This window comes from Tenrec ecaudatus, chromosome 6, assembly GCF_050624435.1.
Source record: "Tenrec ecaudatus isolate mTenEca1 chromosome 6, mTenEca1.hap1, whole genome shotgun sequence".
NCBI classification, from domain to species: Eukaryota; Metazoa; Chordata; class Mammalia; order Afrosoricida; family Tenrecidae; genus Tenrec; species Tenrec ecaudatus.
The window spans coordinates 135,861,911-135,883,455 of record NC_134535.1 but is presented as its reverse complement, the minus strand read 5'-3'; the positions used below and the strand labels follow the sequence as shown (position 1 = coordinate 135,883,455).

Below are 21,545 nucleotides of genomic sequence, written 5' to 3'. Positions count from 1 at the left end.
AGGACTGACTTCTCAAAATAGCTCATGAAGCATTTATTTAAACAGTTTGTATGCATGTCTATGTGTGGGTGTGAGTGCACATGTGTGATAAAAGATACTGAAATGTTGGCATCATCATGAGTAACACGACGAAGAGACTAGTATGTGGAGACTTCTAGTCTAACCATACTCACTGTGATAATCAATGCCGATGGGTTTCTGAGACTGTAACTGTTTACAGGAGGAGAAAACCCAACCCACGGGGCTACTGATGGTTTTGAACTGCCAACCATGTGGATCACAGTCTTACACGTAGCCACTATGTCACTAGGGTCCCTAGTCTAACAAAAGGACAAAGCTTACTCAGTGAATATCTACTTATAGCTTTCCATAACATGCTGTAGATTCCGAAGAGAAAATTCACCAATACTTCTTTTTCTTTTGTCATTAAAGACTAATCAGGAACTCGCTTCCATGAAAAAAAAATTGGTCACATTGGGACAGTTTCACTCGTGTAATATTGCTTTAAGCTTGGCCCCTCCTTACATTCCTTTTGAAAGGCGTTGACACTGGCACTGAGTGCGTTGCCGGCACCGAGTGATTATCCTTTCTGTTGTCCTTATTTCTGGGGAGCGCAGAGGAAAGAACACAGGCTGTGGCTAGCTAGAACAGCACAGAAGATGGACCTCGAACCTCGGTGCATGAAACTAAACGATGGCCACCACATTCCTATCCTGGGCTTTGGTACATATGCCCCAGCTGAGGTAAGCGCAGACGTCTTTTGGTTGAAGACTCAAATGGAAACAGCGCCAGGATGTGTAGCAGCAGACTGGGTTGGAGTCACAGCGCCAGTTGCTGTGTGACTTGGGGGGTGGGGGCCTCAGTTCCATCGGGCTCCTGCTATTCCATGGACATAATGGGAAAGTTAACTGCCTACTCAGTGTTTCTGGGTCTCACGCAGGGTCACCAGCAGAATATTGTGAGCCTTAGTTTTCCCTTCTGTTTTCATCAGTGTTCCAATTTGTCAGGGAAGATTAACCTCGCCCGTCAAAAACTGTCAGCTGCCTTGCCATGAGACTGACTACAATGGGAAGGCGTTCTCTGTACATTTCTATGACTCAACAAATAGTTCTTCCGGCCAATGAGATACCATACGCATAGCCACCTTATAGGACAGAGCCAAACTGCCCTTGTGAGTTTCTGAAGTAACTCTGTACCAGGATAGAAAAACATCATCTTGATCCCACAGAGTGGCTGGCGGTTTCAAACTACTGACCTTGTAGTTATCAGCCCCACTTACAACCCCCCGTGTCACCACGGCTCTCACAGTCAGAGTCAACTCAGCGGCAGTGAGCTCGCCAATGACACATGATGCAGAGCAGTCTTCGGGGTAAAGGGCTGTAGAAATGAAGGTGCCTGAAGAACAGTGGAAGAGACTTACGGTTTGGGTGCTGAGCATCAGACACCTGGACAGAGTCAAGTGTCCCTCACTATGAGTCTCATTCTGAAAGGAAATATGAAAGAAAATCTCTTTAACGGAAAAGCTACATACAGACTGAGCTTGTTAGTTTATTGTGCCAACCTGGCCAATAAACACATGTGGGGTTAATTAAAGAGCGGAGGGATAAATGGCTGTGAGCCTCGCCTTTCTAGTTCTCCAGGTCTCCTGCTTTGTGATGGTCGCCCCAGGGTGCAGCTGCTGTAGCAGTTCCCTGCTTCATCTTGCAAGGCTGATTTCTTGCAAGACATCCCCGAGGAGAAGCCACATGGACCTACTGCGATGCAGCCCTGGGTGCTGGAGCAGCCATGTGGAGACCCCTGCCAGCACTGAGATGCTTACACATTCACTGATTCAGCTTTCCTCCTGCAGTCAGCATAATAGTGTGTGTTTTGTGAGATGGAGAAGGACTTTGTGGTGTGGTTCCGGACATATGGGTTAATGCTGGACTTGTGGGCTTGGGCAGCACTGGGTTGGGATGTTTTTCTTGATGCACATTTAACCTTTATATAAAATTCTCTCTTATACATGAGTTTCTGTGGATTTGTTTCTCTAAAGTACGCAGACTAACACACAGACTTATATATACCAAGTCTTCTTATTAATGTACCTTATATCTGAGGCAAATAGGTAGAGTTGGTCCCTTCACAGAAGACGGAACAAAAGGGACGGCTGAGTAGATTACAAGTCAGATCGTCTGCATTACAAATTTATCTTTCAGACTACTTAGCTGTGTGCCAAGGGTCTAGTGGCTGAACTTTTAGGTCTCACTTTTCCTATCTGCAATGCAACATGAAAGGAAATATTCCAGAGATACGGTGGAGAACGAAGACAGGACTTTTCTACTTAGGAGTGCAAAGGAGAATGAGGGAGAGAGAAAACTCACCCATAGCCCTGAAGCTCGCACATGGTAGCACCCTCAAGCTCATGCATCTCCAAAGGGAGCATGGGTGGGGCCAGCAGAGGGCAGTAAGCCCTGAGTAACTGAGTGTCTAGTTCCTGATGGTTATGTTGAAAAACAAGTTCTCTAAGACACCTTAAAAAGCATGACAAACATTTTATTTCCTCTTTTTTTTAATCATTTTATTAGGGGCTCATACAACTCTTATCACAATCCATGCATACATCAATTGTGGACAGCACATTTGTACATTCGTTGCCCTCAACATTCTCAAAACATTTGCTCTCCACTTAAGCCCCTGGCATCAGCTCCTCATTTTCCCCCTCCCTCCCGGCTCCCCCCTCCCTCATGAACCCTTGATAATTTATAAATTATTATTATATCATATCTTACACTGTCCGATGTCTCCCTTCACCCACTTTCTGTTGTCCGTCCTCCAGGGAGGTGGTTATATGTAGATCCTTTGAATCGGTTCCCCCTCTATCCCACCCACTCGGTGTCGTCACTCTCACCACTGGTCCTGAAGGGATCATCCGAGTCCCTGTGTTTCCAGTTCCTATCTGTGCCAGTGTACATCCTCTGGTCTAGTCAGATTTGTAAAGTAGAATTGGGATCATGATATAGGGCCTGGGGAGGGGAGGAAGCATTTAGGAACTAGAGGAAAGTTGTATGTTTCATTGTCGCTACACTGCACCCTGACTGGCTGGTCTCCTCCCCTTTATTTCCTCTTTTTTTGCCTTTTATTCAACATTCTCTAAACCACGTGTCCAACTTTTAGTAGAAAAGCCACTCATTTGAATTTCACTATAGTTATATCTTCCCTAATTGAATTAGCCTTAATTTTCAGGGCAGACACCTACTTTACTAATCCTTTTAGCTTGGAAGTTTAAGATTAGTTTATGTGTCTGAGGCATGAATCTATATTATATATTTTATACCTCTTATTTTTGTCATTTCACTCTAATAAATCACATTCATGAAAACAACCATGTGCTGTAAATTATTTAGCCAAGAAGTGACTCCGAAGCCAGTGGAAAACTACCCAACTTTCCTGAAACTGAAGGGAATTCTGAACTAGAAATGAAGCAATTAATTCCAAGCAAACCATTGGGTAACTTACATGCAGAACTAACCCAAGACATGAGGATATGGTTCATTGTGGTGACGCTCAGTCCTTATGGCACCAGCTACCGCTCATCCAGTAAACTCGTGCCAATGTCTTTACTCCTAAGGTGCCCAAGAGTGAGGCTGAGAAGGCAACCAAGCTGGCTATTGATGCCGGGTTTCGTCATATTGATTCCGCTCATCTGTACAAAAATGAAGAGGAAGTTGGACGAGCCATCCGAAGCAAGATTGCTGATGGCACTGTGAAGAGAGAAGACATATTCTACACATCCAAGGTTCTGTGTGTGTAGTTAATGTGTTAAGAAAAGACTGCGTATGGAAATTGACTAAAGTTTGAGTGGTTTGGTGAACTATGCTTATTTGCTTAACTTTCATTCATACATGCACATGTACAGAACTAATAACAGTAGGGAAATGGGTGATGGCTTCTCAATTATTCGGCTCAAATTCTGTGACTTTAAAATACTGTATGTTCTGAGGCTGTCACTTGACAGGGATGATAGAATCTAGGGCCCACTTAATTTTTTTATTATCAGCGTGACATGGTAAAATTTATTAACATTCTGAAACTCAGGTTTGACATCTGTTAATACAGCAAACAATACACTAGTGCTATTTGAGTATCAAACAAGAAACAGCTAATGTTTCTTGAATTGTGCTGATAACATATTGACACGTTTAAAACATTTTTTCTTGCAGTTATGGATTTTAAATGGATACTAACTCTTCCCTCATAGGACTAATTGAGGTTAGACTTTGACACCGTTTGTGAAATTGCTTTGGGTATTTTATTTAAAATAATTACAATGATAGGCAGAATTGTGGCTTGATAAAAAAAATTTTATCTTAAGCCATTTCCTCCTATTATTCAGTATATGTACTAAAAATATATTCAAAATAATTATACTATTTATATAAGATTGTTGGGTAGAAGAAAAACACAGAAGAATTGGAGTTTTGTCTAATTTTCAATGACTAGAAGGCACAGTTTCTATGTCCTTTAGAGATATGTGGATAAACCATAAAGCAGCAGGTCTCAACCTATGGGTTATGACCCCTTTGGGGATTGAATGATCCTTTCACAGGGGCCACCTGATTGATAACAATAGCAAAATTACAGTTATGAAGTAGCGATGAAAATAATCTGATGGTTGGGGGGGCGGGGTCACCACAATATGAGAAGCAGTATTAAAGGGTCAAGGCATTAGGAAGGTTGAGAACCACTGCCATAAAATATTGTTACTATGATTCTGGTTCATACAAGCATGAGCTTATACCAAACAAATGTGTTTACATACATTTCTGTAATCATTGAATGACTGGAAGCAAGGTCTCAATGATACACTTGTCTTCATGTCCTTAGAGTACCCTCAAAAATCAGGTCTGTACGTTTCTATAGAGATCTGCTGAGCCAGTTAAATTCAAGGCAAAGAGATCAACTCAGAAGGTTATGGAGACTATTTGAGGGGATTCTAAAGTGGTTATTATTGGTAGAAATTCTTTTAAAGATACAGGACCTTCATGGGGGTTAATTAGGAGAGATTTTTACAGAAACTTGGAACTGCATTGGTAAGGAAAAAACCAGGAAAACTGTCACAATTCCTATGCCTTCTGTTTCTATATTTCCTCATTAAATTAAAATTTCATTAAACACAACTTCCATTTTTAATCTTTGCAGCTCTGGATTACTTTCCATAGACCTGAGTTGGTTCGGCCAGCCTTGGAAAACTCCCTGAAAAAACTCCAGCTAGACTATGTCGATCTCTACCTTATTCATTTCCCATTGCCTCTGAAGGTCAGCAGTTTTCACCATTAAACCTAATTCACTTCCAGTGTCAGTATAAACATTATCTTGCATGGATGGTTGGATTAAGATTTTCATAGAAGAGGGTATGGCCTATTATACTGGGGAAGTATCCTAAATAATTATTAATGATTCTAGATTGACTATGTTTGGTACATGTTCCTACCCTTGTGCCATCATGTGGTTACAGGGATCTCCATCTGCATTTATATTGCAACCTATTATTGCTGAAAATTAAGGACACGTGACTTATTTATTGCCTTTCCAAGCAGAAGAGAAACATTCATGATATATATTATGCAATATATATTATAATATATTATATATACAGGATACCAAAAAATACCTGTAATTGTTCTGGGCAGGGTGGAGCTTTTGTAGTATGCATTTTTCCCACTAGGCAAGCATCCGGCAACTCTCTCTGAGCTAGTGCACCCAGTGGTGTCACCTGGCAAGGTTCTCTCTGGTCACAGTGAATTTTTTCATAACAGCAGTTTCACTCAAACCTCGTTTTTTGTGATGGCCAGTTTAAGAGAACATGTGTGACTGTGAAATTTTGTTTCCTGCTCGAGAAAACTGCCACAGAAACTGCTGTGATGTTGAATACAGCTTACAAGGATAGCACTCTGGGAAAAAAAAAACTCAAGTGTATGAATGGCTTTCACATTTCAAAAACAGGTGAAATGTAGATTGATGACAAAACTTGTTCTGACATCCATCAACTTCCTGAACTGACAAAAATGTCAACTCATAGTGCATTTGGAGTTTGGTCCACCAGGTCAGACTGTTAATCAAGCTTTCTAGTTAGAGGTTCTGAAAAGATTGTGTAACAGTGTGCAGCAACAACAACAAAAAGGCCTGATTTGTGTCAGATGGAGTCTAGTTTTGCCACCATGACAGTGTAGCTGCTCATGCAGCCATCTCAGTGTGCCAGTTTTTAGGCGAAAAAAAAAAGTGTGCCTCTCTTTCTCCATGCCCCTGACGCACCTGACATCGCTCAGTGCAACTTCTTTTAGTTTCCTGAATTAAGAGGGACATGAAAGGACAGCGATTTGACAACTTGGTAAAGGTGAAGAAAATATGAGGGAGGTGCTTCAGCCGTCCAAACAGATGAGTTTGAAAAATGTTTCCAAGAATGGAATCACAGATTTGAAAAATGTATTAAGTGTAATAGAGAGTACTTTGAGGGTTGTAAGGTTGTTTTGTTAAAAAAAAAAAAAAAAGAAAGAAATACATAACTTTGAAAAAAAATTCCATGTTTTTTGGGTAGCCCCAACAGAGAAAGATAACATCAGTCAAATGAGTCCCATTTAATGCTGAGTGATATGACATTTATTCAAAAGAACACTAGATGAAAGGGATTATAAAAAGCCTGTATTTAAAAAAGACATCTCTTAGAACCCTGTACACAAACTATTTTGAAAATATTAACATCTGGAGATATTAACATCTGGAGATTCGCTCTATCTACCTCATGAAGATTTAGTGTCCCAGCCCTAGAAATAGCGCACAACATAGCTAAAGATAGAGGGAGTGTTTGTGATATAATAATAACGTCTGTTTGCATTCCAGCCTGGGGATGAAATTATACCACAAGATGAAAATGGAAAAGCACTATTTGACACAGTGGATATCTGTGTCACGTGGGAGGTGAGTGCTTGGAGGAGACAGCAAAGATAAGGAAGATGGGAGAGGAGGGACCTGATTCACATCTTGTACCTGTATGACCTTGAGAAAGTCAATCCATGGACCTAAACCTCACTTTTCTCATCTTTACAATCAGGATTTGGAAAAGTGACCTACCTATAGAGACGATAACTAAGCAGTCAAATCTGCTTAGAGCTAGTGCCTGAAAAAGTAACAGCAACATGTTCATAAACCTATGACTATGTAGGTTTGTGGGATTTGTCTAGGACGGAGAGATTAATTTATGATACTTTATCATAGAGATAAAATTTTAAATCATGGAAAGGAGTAGGTCACTTGAGATCATAGGACTAAGCGGTGGAACCCTTTGATGTTTCAGGTCAGGGAGATCATAAGACTCTAGGCAGGGAAGTAGCCTGTGACATAAAGGAAAAGTAAGGGAGATCAGTGCTTAATAAACCAAAAACCAAACCCACTGTCTTCCAGTCAATTCTGACTCATAGAGACGTTGTAGGACAGGGTATAACTACCCTAGTGAGTTTCCTAGACAGTAACTCCCTAGGGGAGTGATGAGCCTCCTTTTTCTCCTGCAGAGCTGACTTCAAGGGTTCAAACTGATGACCTTGTGGTTGGAAGCTCAATGCATAACCGCTATGCCACCAGGGATAGACAGCTCAAGGGAAAATCAAATATTTCCAAGGCTGCTCCTGGGATAAAAAGAATATGCTTCATTGGCTTTAGCAATTCATTACCCACACATGGAATGTTTCAATAGACACGTGTGTAAGTGAGCCTTATTGGAATGTGAGATAGAGAAAGTTCAGGCAGTCTCCTATTTCCTAAGTATATATATATATATTTTAATCATTCAATTGCCAACATCTTATTACACAGTTTTTGTATATTACTTTTGTTCTTCATGACAATGCCATTCAGTTTCATGGTCTTCCCGTGACACCTGTTCATTTTACAGGCTCTAGCTCTCGTTTCCCATAGTGACCCTGTCCAACTGCCCCTGTGCGTTTCTGAGACTGTGAATCTCTATAGAAGTAGAAGGCCTCACCTTTCTCTCAGAGCAGCTGGTGGTTTCAAACAGCTGGCCTGGTGGGGAGCAGACCAATGCATAACCCACTGTGAGTGGGAAAGAACTCAACGGCAGTGCGTTTGCCTTTTGTTGTTGTTAACTCTCCTTTGTTTTATGGCCAAATCCCACAAATGATTCCACATGACTCCTTCTCCCCCAGGCCCTGGAGAAGTGTAAGGATGCAGGATTGACCAAGTCCATTGGAGTGTCCAACTTTAACCACAAGCAGTTAGAGATGCTTCTGAACAAGCCGGGGCTCAAATACAAGCCTGTCTGCAACCAGGTGAGCTTCCCCCACCCATCAGGTTTACAGCAGAACTGAACAGAAAGTAAAAACAGTTTCCATATGCTCCCTCTTCTCCCTCACATTGTTTCTCCTATTATTAACATTTTGCATTCCTGGGATATTTATTTGCTGAAACTGATACACCTATATCAATACACTGTTATTAATTAAAACCTGTAGTCTATACTAGGGTTCACTTTTTTTGTTACATGGTCCCGAAATTGGTGTGTCTTTCAAATTACATTTCACCAAGAGGCACATATTGACAGTTTGTCCCACTACTAGCAATGTAAAATTTCAGCATTTGGTTAAGTCAATGCTAGATTGATTTCTTCTTTGTAATCATGTTTTCCCTTTTTACAATTAGCTAGTACCAGAATAACTGATCATTTGACACGAAAGAGTTTCATAAATTTATGGATAAATGTATACTTAACATGGATAAACATTATCCATTGATGACGTTTACTTCAATCATTTATTTTATAATGTTTGTAAATAGAGATTTTTCCTACTCTTTAGACTACTTTTACCTGTCATTTTTCTGTAAAGCAATAATATTCCCTCTTAACTCAGGACAAAAGTATTTCTTATCCTTTAATTATATAATTAGTATCCTTTAATTATGTAATTAATTCTTATCATTTAATTATGGATATTCAAAGAAAACAATTTCTGTAATAACCACTATAAATGAGCACAACTTTTTTATTCTCTCTCTCTCTCTCTCTCTCTCTCTCTCTCTCTCTCTCTCTCTCTCTGTCTGCCCCTCATCCATGTGGACTTAGAGATTTTTATTTATTAAATGTCTTAGAAATTACCTTAGTCATCGCTCCTTTGGAATGAGCCCTGGCGGCACAGTGGTTAAAGTTTTCAACTGTTCACCTAAAGATTAGCAGCGCAAACCAGTCACTCAGAAGGAGAAACAGGTGGCACCTGGCTTCCTTGGTATTTACAGCCTTCGAAACCCACCCGATGGGGCAGTTCTACTCTGTCCTGCAGGGCAACGAGGAGCTGGAATCAACTCAATAGCAATAGGTTATGGTTATTCATTTTGATGCTAAATTTTACCCACCAAACTCTTTCCTTTATCCTTTTTGAGTACTTTTGTGGTTTCTGGCACCACTTGACATCCAAAGCTAAGAAATCCTCTCTTCTCTCCTGAGGGTAGGTGATAGTATTTGGTACTTAGTAGTCAAGAACTGGTCAATAGAGGTATTTCTTCTCTAAAACACGGTTGCTTTTGATTCTCTCTGTGGAGAAAGAAAAATTATGTTTTTAAATCATTAGTTCATGTTAGTGTTTCTAGTTCAAATTCAACTTTACAGACCTTTTATTCGATTTCTTTAACTCTTTTATTTTCCCTTACATTTTACTACCACGTGTTTAAGTAATCCAATGCATTTGTGCTGCCTTGTCATTCTGCAGGTGGAATGCCACCCTTATCTGAATCAAAGCAAACTGCTGGATTTCTGCAAGTCTAAGGATATTGTCCTGGCTGCCTACAGTGCTCTAGGATCTCACCGAGACAAAAACTGGTGATTAACACAAGGGAGGGGGCTGGCGGGAGGCAATGGGGGAGTAATGGGCAGATGGGCATCTAAAATACCATTATTGAAGAAACATTTTTAATTAGGTATACCATACCGCATTCCCTAGAATCCCTGGTGGCGTAGTGGTTACATGTTGGGCTGTTAACCTCAAGGTTAGCAGTTTGAAACCACCAGCCGGCTCCAAGGGAGAAAGAAGAGCTTTCTATTCCCACAGAGTTACAGCCACGGAAACCTACATAGGCAGTTCTGTTGTGTCCTACAGGGTCGCCATGAGTCAGAATTGACTCCATGGCAGTGAGTATGCGCTATTCCCTGGTGTTAACGTTCAGCAACTTGGATAAAATGGAGATGCAAAACTGCAGGATGACTTCTTTATAATCCCATTACCTAGTCAATGTTTTCACGTTATGGATCAGGTTATGGATAGTCAATGTAAAAAAATACCATTTCTGAGAACAGAAACAAAGTTAAAAACAATATTAGAGATTTGTGATTCTGTCAACAACTCTAAGGCAGGGGAACACAGTGGGTAAAGGTATAGTCCAAAGAAATGTGGCAGCACCAACTCATATATCCCAGGAGGACCAAAGAGAGACCCAGAAGTCTGGGCAGTTTCAGCCTGTTTCTCAAAGGTTCATTAAAATGTCACTTGGAACCCATTCTTCTCTGAAAAGGCAGTTTACTTAAGAAGACACCTTTTGCTGTTAGTTTGTTTACTTGTTTGTTTTTTCCAGAGGGAAGCAGGGTTTCTGCGGCTGAACAATATAAATAGTTGGCCTGGGCACACAGGTGTCTGAAAAGTGCCGTAGGGATTCAGGAGGATTGCCTACACTTAAGTCTAAAGAAGCAAAGCAGTTACTTACTTTTAAGGCTAGGATGTGGATTATCTTAAATTATATCATGTGAGACATTCTGGTTAGGAGGCCAGCACTTTAACGACTGCACCACCAGACCTCCTTCTATTGGACTCAAGAGAACATCAAAATGCCTACAAGGATTTTTTTAAACATAGAATGCTGGATTCCCATCAGCTCTGAGTCAATGTCAGTAAAGCTGGATGAAACCAAAAATTGGCATTTCTAACAAAATTCCCAGGTGATTCAGATGAAACTGGTCCAGGGACACAATTGGAAAACAACTGGTCTAGAGGAAACTACCTTACTCTGTTGCAGATGCTTCTTGACAAATTGACAACTCGGCCTCAGGTGTTCAACATTTTTGCGTTTCCTTCTAGGGTGGACCAGAACAGCCCTGTTCTTTTGGATGATCCGGTTCTTGGTGCTCTAGCAAAAAAATACAAGCGAAGCCCGGCCCTGATTGCCATTCGATACCAGATCCAGCGTGGAGTTGTGGTTCTGGCCAAGAGTTTCAATGAGAGGAGGATCAAGGAGAACATGCAGGTGAGGAGCAGGGCTGTGGTCATAAGTGGGGCTAAGTTATTACCTTGCTGTGAAAGGTCCAGGGTATCTGAGGTCCATATGGATTTCCCTGATGCTGTGTGTGTGAGAGAGTGTGTGTGCGTGTGCACATGCTCACGAGGGTTGTCTCATTCTTGCTCAACAAGAAGGTAATTTGGCTGCATGGAAAGACTGTGCATAAATCTGAGACTTAGATGCTACATTTCACTGCAATGTACTCTATGATGTTGTGTAAAAAGCACATCACTTCATAGAAGAGATAATTCATGAAAGCTATCCAGGTCATTCTGATGCTCTCCTCATTTGAAATTAGGAGCCCTGGTGGTACAGTGGTTAAAGCACCCTGGGCTACCAACTGGAAGGTCTCATATGTCATTGTTTGAAATAATCAGTATCCCAGCCCTTAGAAGTAATTGATAATTTTGACATGCTTTCAGTCTCCAAAACGTTAAGATTCTTTTGCCATAAATTAGTTGAGGGTTGTGAATGGCAGTGTCTCCATCTGTATCTACCTAGCCAGACGCCAAATATGCCGATCCTCATCAGAACCACTGCCTCCAGTGCTCCTCACGGGGCATGGTAGTACTAAGAAATGTCCTAGGGGAAGTCCTGTATTCAAGACAGACATTTCTTCATCTCCATTATGTCTTGTCACTCTAATTTCCCTCTGGAAATCAGGATCAAGCATACTAGTCAATACAGTCAAATCCTTTTGGGCCTCTTGTTCCAGAGGCATCAAGTGCCCAACATTGCCAGGTAGCACCCTTACTTTCCGGTTCAATAGAATCGGTGTTGTGTCTCCTGGCAAGACAATCCCTCCATTTGGAACTGAGATTTCTAGTCATACAGGGCATACGGTCACAAGGATAGGAAACAAAAAAATGTTTGAATGGGACACTCCAGATAATATTGAGTGGGACCACTCCCATTTTAGCCCCTTGATTCACAGAATCATAAATCTTGGCTTTGACCATAGTAGCACCGTATATTAGACTCGGGAGAACCTTGAAGCAACTCTGGAAGGTAGTGTCACTTAGATGCGCCCATAAGTGTTCCTTTAGAAAGCTAGTCCATCATTGTATCAAGCCAGCTGTTTCAGGGTGATGGTGATGTGAAAAGGACAGTGGGTTCCATGAGTATGAGTCCATTGCTGCACATCAAATGCAGCAATGATCCAAGGCGAGATGCGGAATACCATGCCAGTGGATACGGCATTTTGTAACTTCGCAGATAGTAGTGTTCGCAAAACTTTGCATCCGGGAAGGAAAATCTTACCCCAAGTGTCTATACCAGTAATAACAAAATAATACCCTTTCCCTGATGGAAAGAGTCCAATGTAATCGACCTACCTACTACCAGATTGCTGCCTGATCAATCCAAGGAATGGTGCTGCTATTTCCGGCTCTCTGTGGTGGTATCTGGGAGATTAGACACTCAGCAGTAACGGTGGCCAAGTCTGCCTTGGAGCAGAAGTCTGTGTTAAGGAGCCCGTGCATATGTCCATGCCTGTCATCCTAGCCACTTTGTTCAATGATGGAAATGGCTAGGGAAGAGTCTGACCATTATCCACACAAGGAATCACCCTACCCGCTTCATCATTAAAATCTCCTCTGTGAGGTTTTCTTCTGGTGGGAATTCACACCTGGCCTGTTCAAAGAGCTCCATCAGCATGCTTCTTCCCCATGCCTCCTTGTCACCAATTTTCTAATCCTGTACCTTCCACAGTCCCTGAATATCTAACCAAACCACTAGCCACAGTCCATGAATCTACATACAGTCTCATACCTGGTCATCTCTCCATGCAAAATGAACAACAAGAAGCAATGCCAAAGTTCTGTCCACTAAGAGATGGACAGATTTCCCTTCATCACTGTCACTCCAAGAGATCTCATTAAAGGATGGCAGTGCTTCCATTGTACACTTTTGAGTAGTGTCTGCATATCACACAGAGCCATCTATAAGTCAGGCTTAGGCTGTCTCTTCCTCAACACAGATCAAGAGCTCATAAGGAACTCTACACGAGATCATAGTTGCAGACTGAGAGAAGGAAGGCAATGTTGCAGGACTAGGATCCATGCGCGTTTGAGTCACTTCCGCAAGGACCTTACCTGTGTCTTCAGGTGTAGCTCAAGCCCAACCTCAGATAGACAACTTCCACTCAATGATGGAGTGCTACATTGGAGCCCTGGTGGTGTAGTGGTTATATATTGGGCTGCTAACTGAAAGGTCACCAGTTTGAAACCATCAGCTGCTCCCTAGGAAAAAGACAGAGCTTCTACTCCCATAAAGAATTCCAGTCTCAGAAACATCAAAAGGCAGTTCTACTCTGCCCGACAGGCCACTTTGGGTCAGCATCTATTCAGTGGCTATGAGCTAAGTTTGGTGACTCAGACAGTACCCAGTTTATAATGGACATCTCAGACCACTTGATGATTTGGTGGCCCATGGTGTGTTCCTGACATGGTCAACTGAAGACAAAATGCTACTGATCCCTAGAAATCAGAATTGAGAAGAAGGCCTTGGCCAGATCAATAGCTGCATACCAGGTGCCAGGAGATATATTAATTTGCCTAAGCAATAAACCCACATCTAGAACAGCAGCTGCAATTGGAGTCACCACTTGCTTAAAATTATGATAAACCACTGTCGTTCTCCAAGACCCACATTTTCTGCATTTTGACCAAGTCACAACTCACTGCCATGGAGTCACTGCTGACTCATGGTTGCCCCTGTGGGTTTCTGAGACTGCAACTGTTTACAGAAATAGAAAGCCCAGTCTTTCTCCCTCGAAGCTGCTGGTGGTTTTGAACTGCCGATCATATGGATCACAGCCCCAAACCTCACTACTACACCACCAGCACTTCATTAGACAAATTAAGTGGGAATGTGGTGAGAATCATCACCCCTGCATCATTCTAGTCCTTAATGGTGGGACTAATCTTTACAATCCTTCCAGAAATTCAGTATTATTTGGGGTTACTATTTTCCAAGGTAGGGAAAGTCATAATTGTTTCCAATTGGCTTTTCCTATCATAATAGCATATTTTTTGGTCACTGCATTCCATAGATCAGTAGTGTCCTCTTTACTACCAGAGATAGACTGTGACACTAAGATTAGTCAGACTTGAGGACTAATTCAGAAAACTCATCATTACAATTTGGTTCCTCTATAACCAATCTCAGTACCAAATATCTTAGGCTGTCTTCTCTACAGGAGCAAAATCAGTGGAAACCCATTGCCCCATGGAGTCGATTCTAAAACATTGTGACCCTATAACCCACTAACATGGAGTCAATTCCAACTCATAGTGGCCCTATATTGGGTTTCTGAGACTTTGTAAATCCATAGGGAAGCAACAGCTCAACCTATAGAACAGACTACCCATCTTTCTCCTGTTGAGTAGCTGATGGGTTCGAGCAACCATCCTTTCATTTAGCATTTGAATACTTTCAACACTGTGATACCAAAGCTCCTTTACAACCAGTGAAATGTACATATACACATACATACACTTGTGCAGAGGCAGACAAATTCCTAATCTGTGTGTCAGTGGAAGGCTTTAAGCTTCTCCTGACTCACATGGTAGCAGGGGTTGGCTAACCTAAAATCTAGAAATCAGTCAGCAGGCTCTGGAATACACCCCAAGAACCAGAGGTCAGAGGAGGACAACATGAATGTGGGAGCAAATGCAGAAGTGAGAGAAAGTGATCTTTGCCAGCACGTCTATATACACCTGATCCCCACTTATCAACTGCATTATTATCTGATATTTTGCATTTATAACAACAGTAAAAAAATCAGCTGACTAGTTTATGCATTAGCAACATGTGTCTGGCAGCAACAAATACTAAAATGTGAAAGGGGAGTAACATTGGCTGTGATGGTTAAGGTTATGTGTATTGACGTTGTGCAGCCAGTAATCTCAGTGCTTTGGCTGCTATGTAATGATCCATTTGTCATCTGACAGGCGGTCCTCCATCTTTGCATAATAATAATTTTGTATAATAACCTTGTCTTGGGAACCTAACTAGGTAAATAAGTGAGGAGAGGGTGTATATTGAATCTAGCCCACACTCCCAAGAAAGGTACCTTTTCAAATGATTGGCTGCTCATATCAGATCACAAAATGGAGTGTGATCACATACTATCTGTAATCCAATGAAAATTGTGTCTTAGCCAATGTGACACATAACCACCTTAACCATCACACTACCAGTCCAGGTTCATGCTAGATGAGTTTCAATGCTTAAGAATCTTGGCTTGTTCAGATCCCATTTAGAGCACACTTGTAAACTCAAATCTCAGCAGTGATTTTCATCTTATCTCATCTGAAGGTGAATATTTGAAACACTAAAACTGCTTCACAGTCCATTGGTGCAGCTCATGCTTAAAGGTAAAATGTTTGTTTCAGAGTGCAAACGTAGGGTGTAAGCCTACAATATTTGTCCTTTTGTGATTCACTTATTTCAATCTGATTGCATTTCCCACTTTGAGAACACTCTAGCCTTTGTCTCTTATTCTTTGAACATTACCATCCATCTGATCAAACAAAATAAAAACAATGAAGCCTAATCCAAGAATGTTACAAATGTTCAAGAGTAGATGAGCCATAGGTCTCGATTTACCTGGCAGTGTTCCAGTGTACTCCTGTCCCAGGACTATCAACGCTTTATCTAGTTTAGAGCTCTCTCTTCAGTCTCAAAAAAGATCACAATTTTTTGAATCGTGATAAAGTAATGATTAATTTTTAATAAATGACATTATTATAATACCGAGTCATTTCTTTTTCTATAAGAACAAGATATTTACTCAATCTGTTGAATTCTTTTTATATAAGTCTTTTAGAACCTTCTTCAGAAATATCAATATTTTGCTGTTAATTTTACTCCAAGGCAATATATCTAATTGTTGCTAGTACAAATGGAGTATTTCCTTCTTTCTTAGTTTCAAACTGGTGTTTGTTTGTGTGAACATAAATCTTGATTTTTGTTGTTGCTCTTCATTGATTTTTGTACCCAGACATGTTTTGTTTGTACTAATTATTCTGTTTGGATTTTCCAAGATTGGAAATTATATAACCTAAAAATAATCTTCAATGATTTTTCTCTCTCTTCCTAGGTGTTTGAATTCCAGTTGACTTCAGAGGACATGAAAGTGGTAGATGGCCTTAACAAGAATTTTCGCTATCTTGACATTTTGTTGTAAGTATCTTTGGTAAAGATATTTGCTTCAATTCATTTTCAGATAAGAAAGTAGGAGAGTTGTTACCTCAATATCAGGAAGACAGTATCCAATTTTAGGAAGTAATGAGATAGGCGCTTACCCAAAACTCTCAATTAAGTTCACCACAAAGCTATTTACTGAATCAGAAAAAGAGTGAGAGGGATGACTAAGGGTCACCCTGGGTGTTCAAATATACTCTGTTCTCATTTCCATAAACTCTCTAGAAGAAACCGATATTATTGGTGAATTTGCATCTTTCATCTCTACAGCAAACTAGTGGGCATGTATTTGGAATATTACAGATGTTGCATAGACTGGGCTCTCTTGATAATCAAAACCAGTGAAGCTGCTACGTGTACATATACAGAGAGATTTATATCACAGCTGTAGATGCAGGCAAGTTCCATGTCTGTGGGTCAGATGTCAGGCTGGAGGTTTCTCCTAACTCATGTAGCTACAGGAGCTGATGAACTCACAGAGAAGGTGACAGACTTCTGGCTGCAGAGCGGAATGAATCTGAAGTCAGCAGGTAAGATGGCAGGCTGCTGACAACTCGCAGGATCAGCAGGCAATATGGCAAGTCATTGTCTCAAGTCCAAAGAATGGAGGTCAGAATTGTGTTGGCTGCTGCCTCAGCCAGCATTGCTGTGTAATGCCAGGGCTGCCGCTAGCTCACGGAGCTCCAGCTAAAGGAGAAGGGAGGTGTGAGGAGGCATTGCTGCCACGGCTTCCACAAAGCAGCCTGCCTGCAAATCCATGAGCGGTAACGTATCCAGGAAGCAGCCAGAGTGTGCTTTTTCCTTAAGGGGTGAATAAATCTCATCATTGCAGAGCTGGCGCTGTGGCACTTCATGAAATTAAACGTTATCAGAAACCCATCCAAATTCTGATTTGCAAACTTCCCTTCCAGCGTCTGGAGCGAGAAACTGCTCAGGTCCTCAAAGCGCCTTTATTGGTGCTTTGCAGGAAGCAAGTGAGGCCTACCGGTTGGCGTTTTACAAGACACCAACCTGTATGTTGTTCATGCCAAATGTGTAACAATTATGCCAAAAGATATCCACCAAGCACGTCACATATGTGGAGAACATGCTTAAGCATCAACTATGATGTGAAACATGCCATTCTAAGATTCTCTTCTTCCCGTTATTGGTAGTTCTGAATGTTAGGTGTTTGGTTTTTTCCCATCGTGTCACAAGGCACTGATTATGAATTGAAAATAAGGGACTGAAATCAGTTTTTCCATTTTCAAGCATGTGTGAATTTTTAACATAATGCGGGAACATAAAGCATTAATGTTTTATGTCGAAATGTTTCAGTGAACCCATTTCAGCAGCTCAACTTTATAACAATTATAAATAAAGCTATTAAATTTTTCTGGGGAAATAAAAGAATGGAGGTCAGATTATGGGCCAGATGAAGGACCAAACCCACTGAAAAACAAGCAAGCCTTTCCACAGTGTGCACATATATTGGAAGCACACCACGCCCCCAAGGAATCTTCCTTTCAATGAACTCACTCCTTGTAGCAGATCTCATCATGGAAGTGAGTACATTATATTAAATCTCTTCATGGAAGATTAAACTAAGAAACAAAACTAAACCCACTGCCAACAACTGAAGTCCAATTACTATATCTTACCTGGTAGCTTCTGAGAATCCTGGCCAGACAAGTTGACTAAAAACCTTAACTATCACAGTCACTTAATGAAATGTTTCCAAATGTCTTTGTCATTTTCTTCCCCTAAACCTGCTCAGTCCCTCAAACCTGCTCAATCCGAAGCATTTCCATGGATCTTCTTGTCCAAGCCAGAGATTTCCATCATCTTTACTACATCTTGTAAACTTTAGGTCTTAATGGGTACAGTGTTGTGCTGTAACTGCAAGGTCAGAGATTCAAATCCACCAGCCAGCCTTTGGGAGAAAGATAAGGCTGCGTGCTCCCATGAAGACGCACGGTCTCAAAATCCGTGTTTAGGGTCAGTAGGTGCCTGAAGCAACTGTGTGGCAGTGAGTGATAGTTTTCAAATCCGCCTTCCTTTCCACTCCATGTTTGTTCAGGAAAATAAACTTGACTCCTTGAAAGAATTGCCTTTGTGAGCGTAAAATCCATGGTTTTACTTTCTGAAATATTGAGCTCTCGATGCAAAGGATGAAGTAAGTTAAGGGAAGAAAGATGAACCAAAGAAAGAGAATGGAGGAAAATCTTCAATGTTGGGGACAATTGGTAGCTGATAAAAAAAAGTCTTTAGTATTGCTTCATACTATGAGATTCTAGGACTCAAGGAGGACACTCACTGTCAATGAACGAACACTAGAAAGTGCATTTCTTCTGCTGTGGGGATCTTAACTCGTAATAGAAATAATGTGATCATGTATGAAAATGGATTCAGATACTGTGTTAGTATTCAAAAATGGGCAAGTGTATTAATATCATTGGTAATGATTGTGTTAGTATAGAGAAAATGAGGGAAATAATAGAGAAAGCATGCAAAGAGAAAGGGTGTGGTGCTTTCACTAATTCCTCTATTAAATATTTTATTTCTCATTAACCATTTTCTATCACTTTATACTTTGCATTGCTGTTATGTAGTGGGGCTCCTCTTATTGTAGACTCCTTAGAGATGATATCATGTTGCATATATGCATTATAACAATTTCTATTTTAGTATATGTGCTGCTGAAGTGAGCACATGATATCAATTACTGAATAAATCAATAGATAGCATATGGTAGGCAGTTACCAGTAAATGAATAAATTAGCAGAGTAAAATTGATTTCAATCTGTATCACCCTAAAATACTTCTTAATATTATTATTTTAATTAATTATATGTTGATCATGAAGTTGGATTTATCCTTGCTTAAAGCAACATAGAATCAATTTCTCCTTTCACTGGGAAGTCAAAAGAAAATTCACAGGATAGTTCTTTGTTGGCAGATTTAACTAAAGGGGGGAGATATATTTGTACCTCTGGATCTATGCATCTCTCTATGTTAAATTCCAGGCATGGAAATATAATCTAAGCTATTTATTATGTTCTTAAAATATTTATTATAAAATCATGCTTATTAAACTGAGAAAGGTAGACGTATCAAGCAGCTAGGAAATAAAATATTTGACTTTCAACCTAGTGCTGCTTTCACAGAAACCTCTGTTGTGTTAGTAGTCTTTGAGTCTACATCATGCATTGTACTTTCTCATTCTAGTGCTGTGGACCACCCGTATTATCCATTTTCTGAGGAGTATTAACAAGGAGGCCTTTGTGATAACTTCTTCCACAAGTCCCTGCATGTGGATAGACTGCAGAAAGCATCTCAGATGCTGGTGGTTAGAGACAACACTTCTGATTTAATCCACGTGGCCTGGCAACTCACACATAACCCCATCAGTCCCCTAGGGAAGGCACTAATTTCTTGTCATTTGGGAAAAGATAATAAAGTTTTTCCCCCTAACTATGCTTATCCACTCTGGTCTCTATTATTTGTGTATTTTGTTTCCTTGTTTCATTTAGGCAGAAAACCTGAGCATCAAATTTTGGAAATAGTGGGAGAAAGCTCTAAACAACTTTATAGGCATTCCTGGAATGGGACTGAGAGAGGAATTTTCAGCTTTTAGCAAAGTATTAACTGGCAGGTATTTATTCATCAGTGACTCCTTAGTTAGCTTTTGAGATTCAGGAAAACTTATTGCACAGTTGGGAAGATGAGGCACACACTGAAGAGAAGACAAGCATACAAAGATTCTCACTCATTTAACAGATGATAGAGCTTCAGGAAATGGGGAACAAGAGATCACTGTGGCATGGCTGACCGACCATAAGGGTGGAGGGGAACCAGCCGGTTTGGGGGTTAGAACTCAAGTGTTATGTAACAGGCCTTAGGGAGTAGAGCACATTCTCTGCTTAGGAAATGTCAGCAAATGCTCTTTTGATATTTATGACTTGCAAGTAAAAGGAAAGTTTTCATAGTGTTTAACAAAAAGCCCAAGCTGAGGGTCAGGCCTTGAGCTATATATGGGTGTCCAGGTCACAGTGATGACCTTGCTGGGCTATGCAGGGGTAGAAAATTTTAAAAAGTAATGGAATAATTCAATTCCCTAGACATTTAATATCATATTTCTCAAATTATCTTAGGTTGTAATATTTAATTTTATATACATATTTAACCTTCCTGTTGGAAATAAAGTACAAGGTGGATTTATAAATACACAACACAAAATGATCCTAAGCCTGAAATATTTCATGTTAAGCCACTAATAAAATAGCTAGTACATTTAGTAAATCCAATTCTCTTATGTTTTTAAAGATCCCTTGAAAATAGTGAATGTAAAATAGCACTAAAATCAGATATGTTGATTTTAAGGAATATATTCGCAAAAATGTACATTTATTTTTGTGTCAGTCCATGTGTTAGCCTGGGAGGAGTAGAGAAATTCATAGAGCATCATATGTGTATAAGAAAGCTTTATATAAAATAGCAATTATATATTGAGAAAACATCCCAGCCCAGTCCAAATCAAGTCCATAAGTCTGATATTAGCCCAAATGTCCAATACCAGTTCATAAATTGCTCTTCAGACTCAAACAACACATGTAATGACACCAAATTCAGGAAGATCACAGGCCAGTGAGTGGAATGTCTCGTGCATCCAGTGCCAGTGGAAGCATCTCAGTGCTGGTGTGGGTCTCCACATGGCTCCTCCAGCTCCAGGGCATTGACTGGCATCAGTGTGACTCCATGTGGCTTCTCAACAGAAATGTGAAGCAGAGAGAGAGAGTGTCCCACCTCCAGGGAGGGATCCTGGAGTAGGGCATACAAGCACAGAGGCACCATTGCCTATGACCTGATTGAAAGTCTTCACTCCACCTCTTCGCTCAAGTTGACAGGCGATCATGGAACTCTCACAATGTCTATGTTTTTAGGGGTGTACATTTAATCATCTAGCCATTAGAAACCAAATTTCATATCAGACCCTTTGCTGAAAAGTTAGGTCTGTCCTTTGAGACAGACACTTGTTCGGGACCAGA

The 21,545-nt window shown here is 40.6% G+C and overlaps 1 protein-coding gene across 1 annotated transcript; it reads left to right on the top strand.

Moving 5' to 3' along the window:
- Positions 1–550: 550 nt before the first annotated feature.
- On the top strand, positions 551–19,971 carry LOC142451268 (aldo-keto reductase family 1 member C1-like). The gene is made up of 9 exons (XM_075553163.1): positions 551–743; positions 3,611–3,778; positions 5,182–5,298; positions 6,880–6,957; positions 8,199–8,321; positions 9,753–9,862; positions 11,112–11,277; positions 16,415–16,497; positions 19,726–19,971. Exons 1-9 carry the CDS (start codon positions 660–662, stop codon positions 19,766–19,768), a joined length of 972 nt encoding a protein of 323 aa, XP_075409278.1. The 5' UTR covers positions 551–659; the 3' UTR covers positions 19,769–19,971.
- The last annotated feature ends 1,574 nt before the right edge of the window (positions 19,972–21,545 follow it).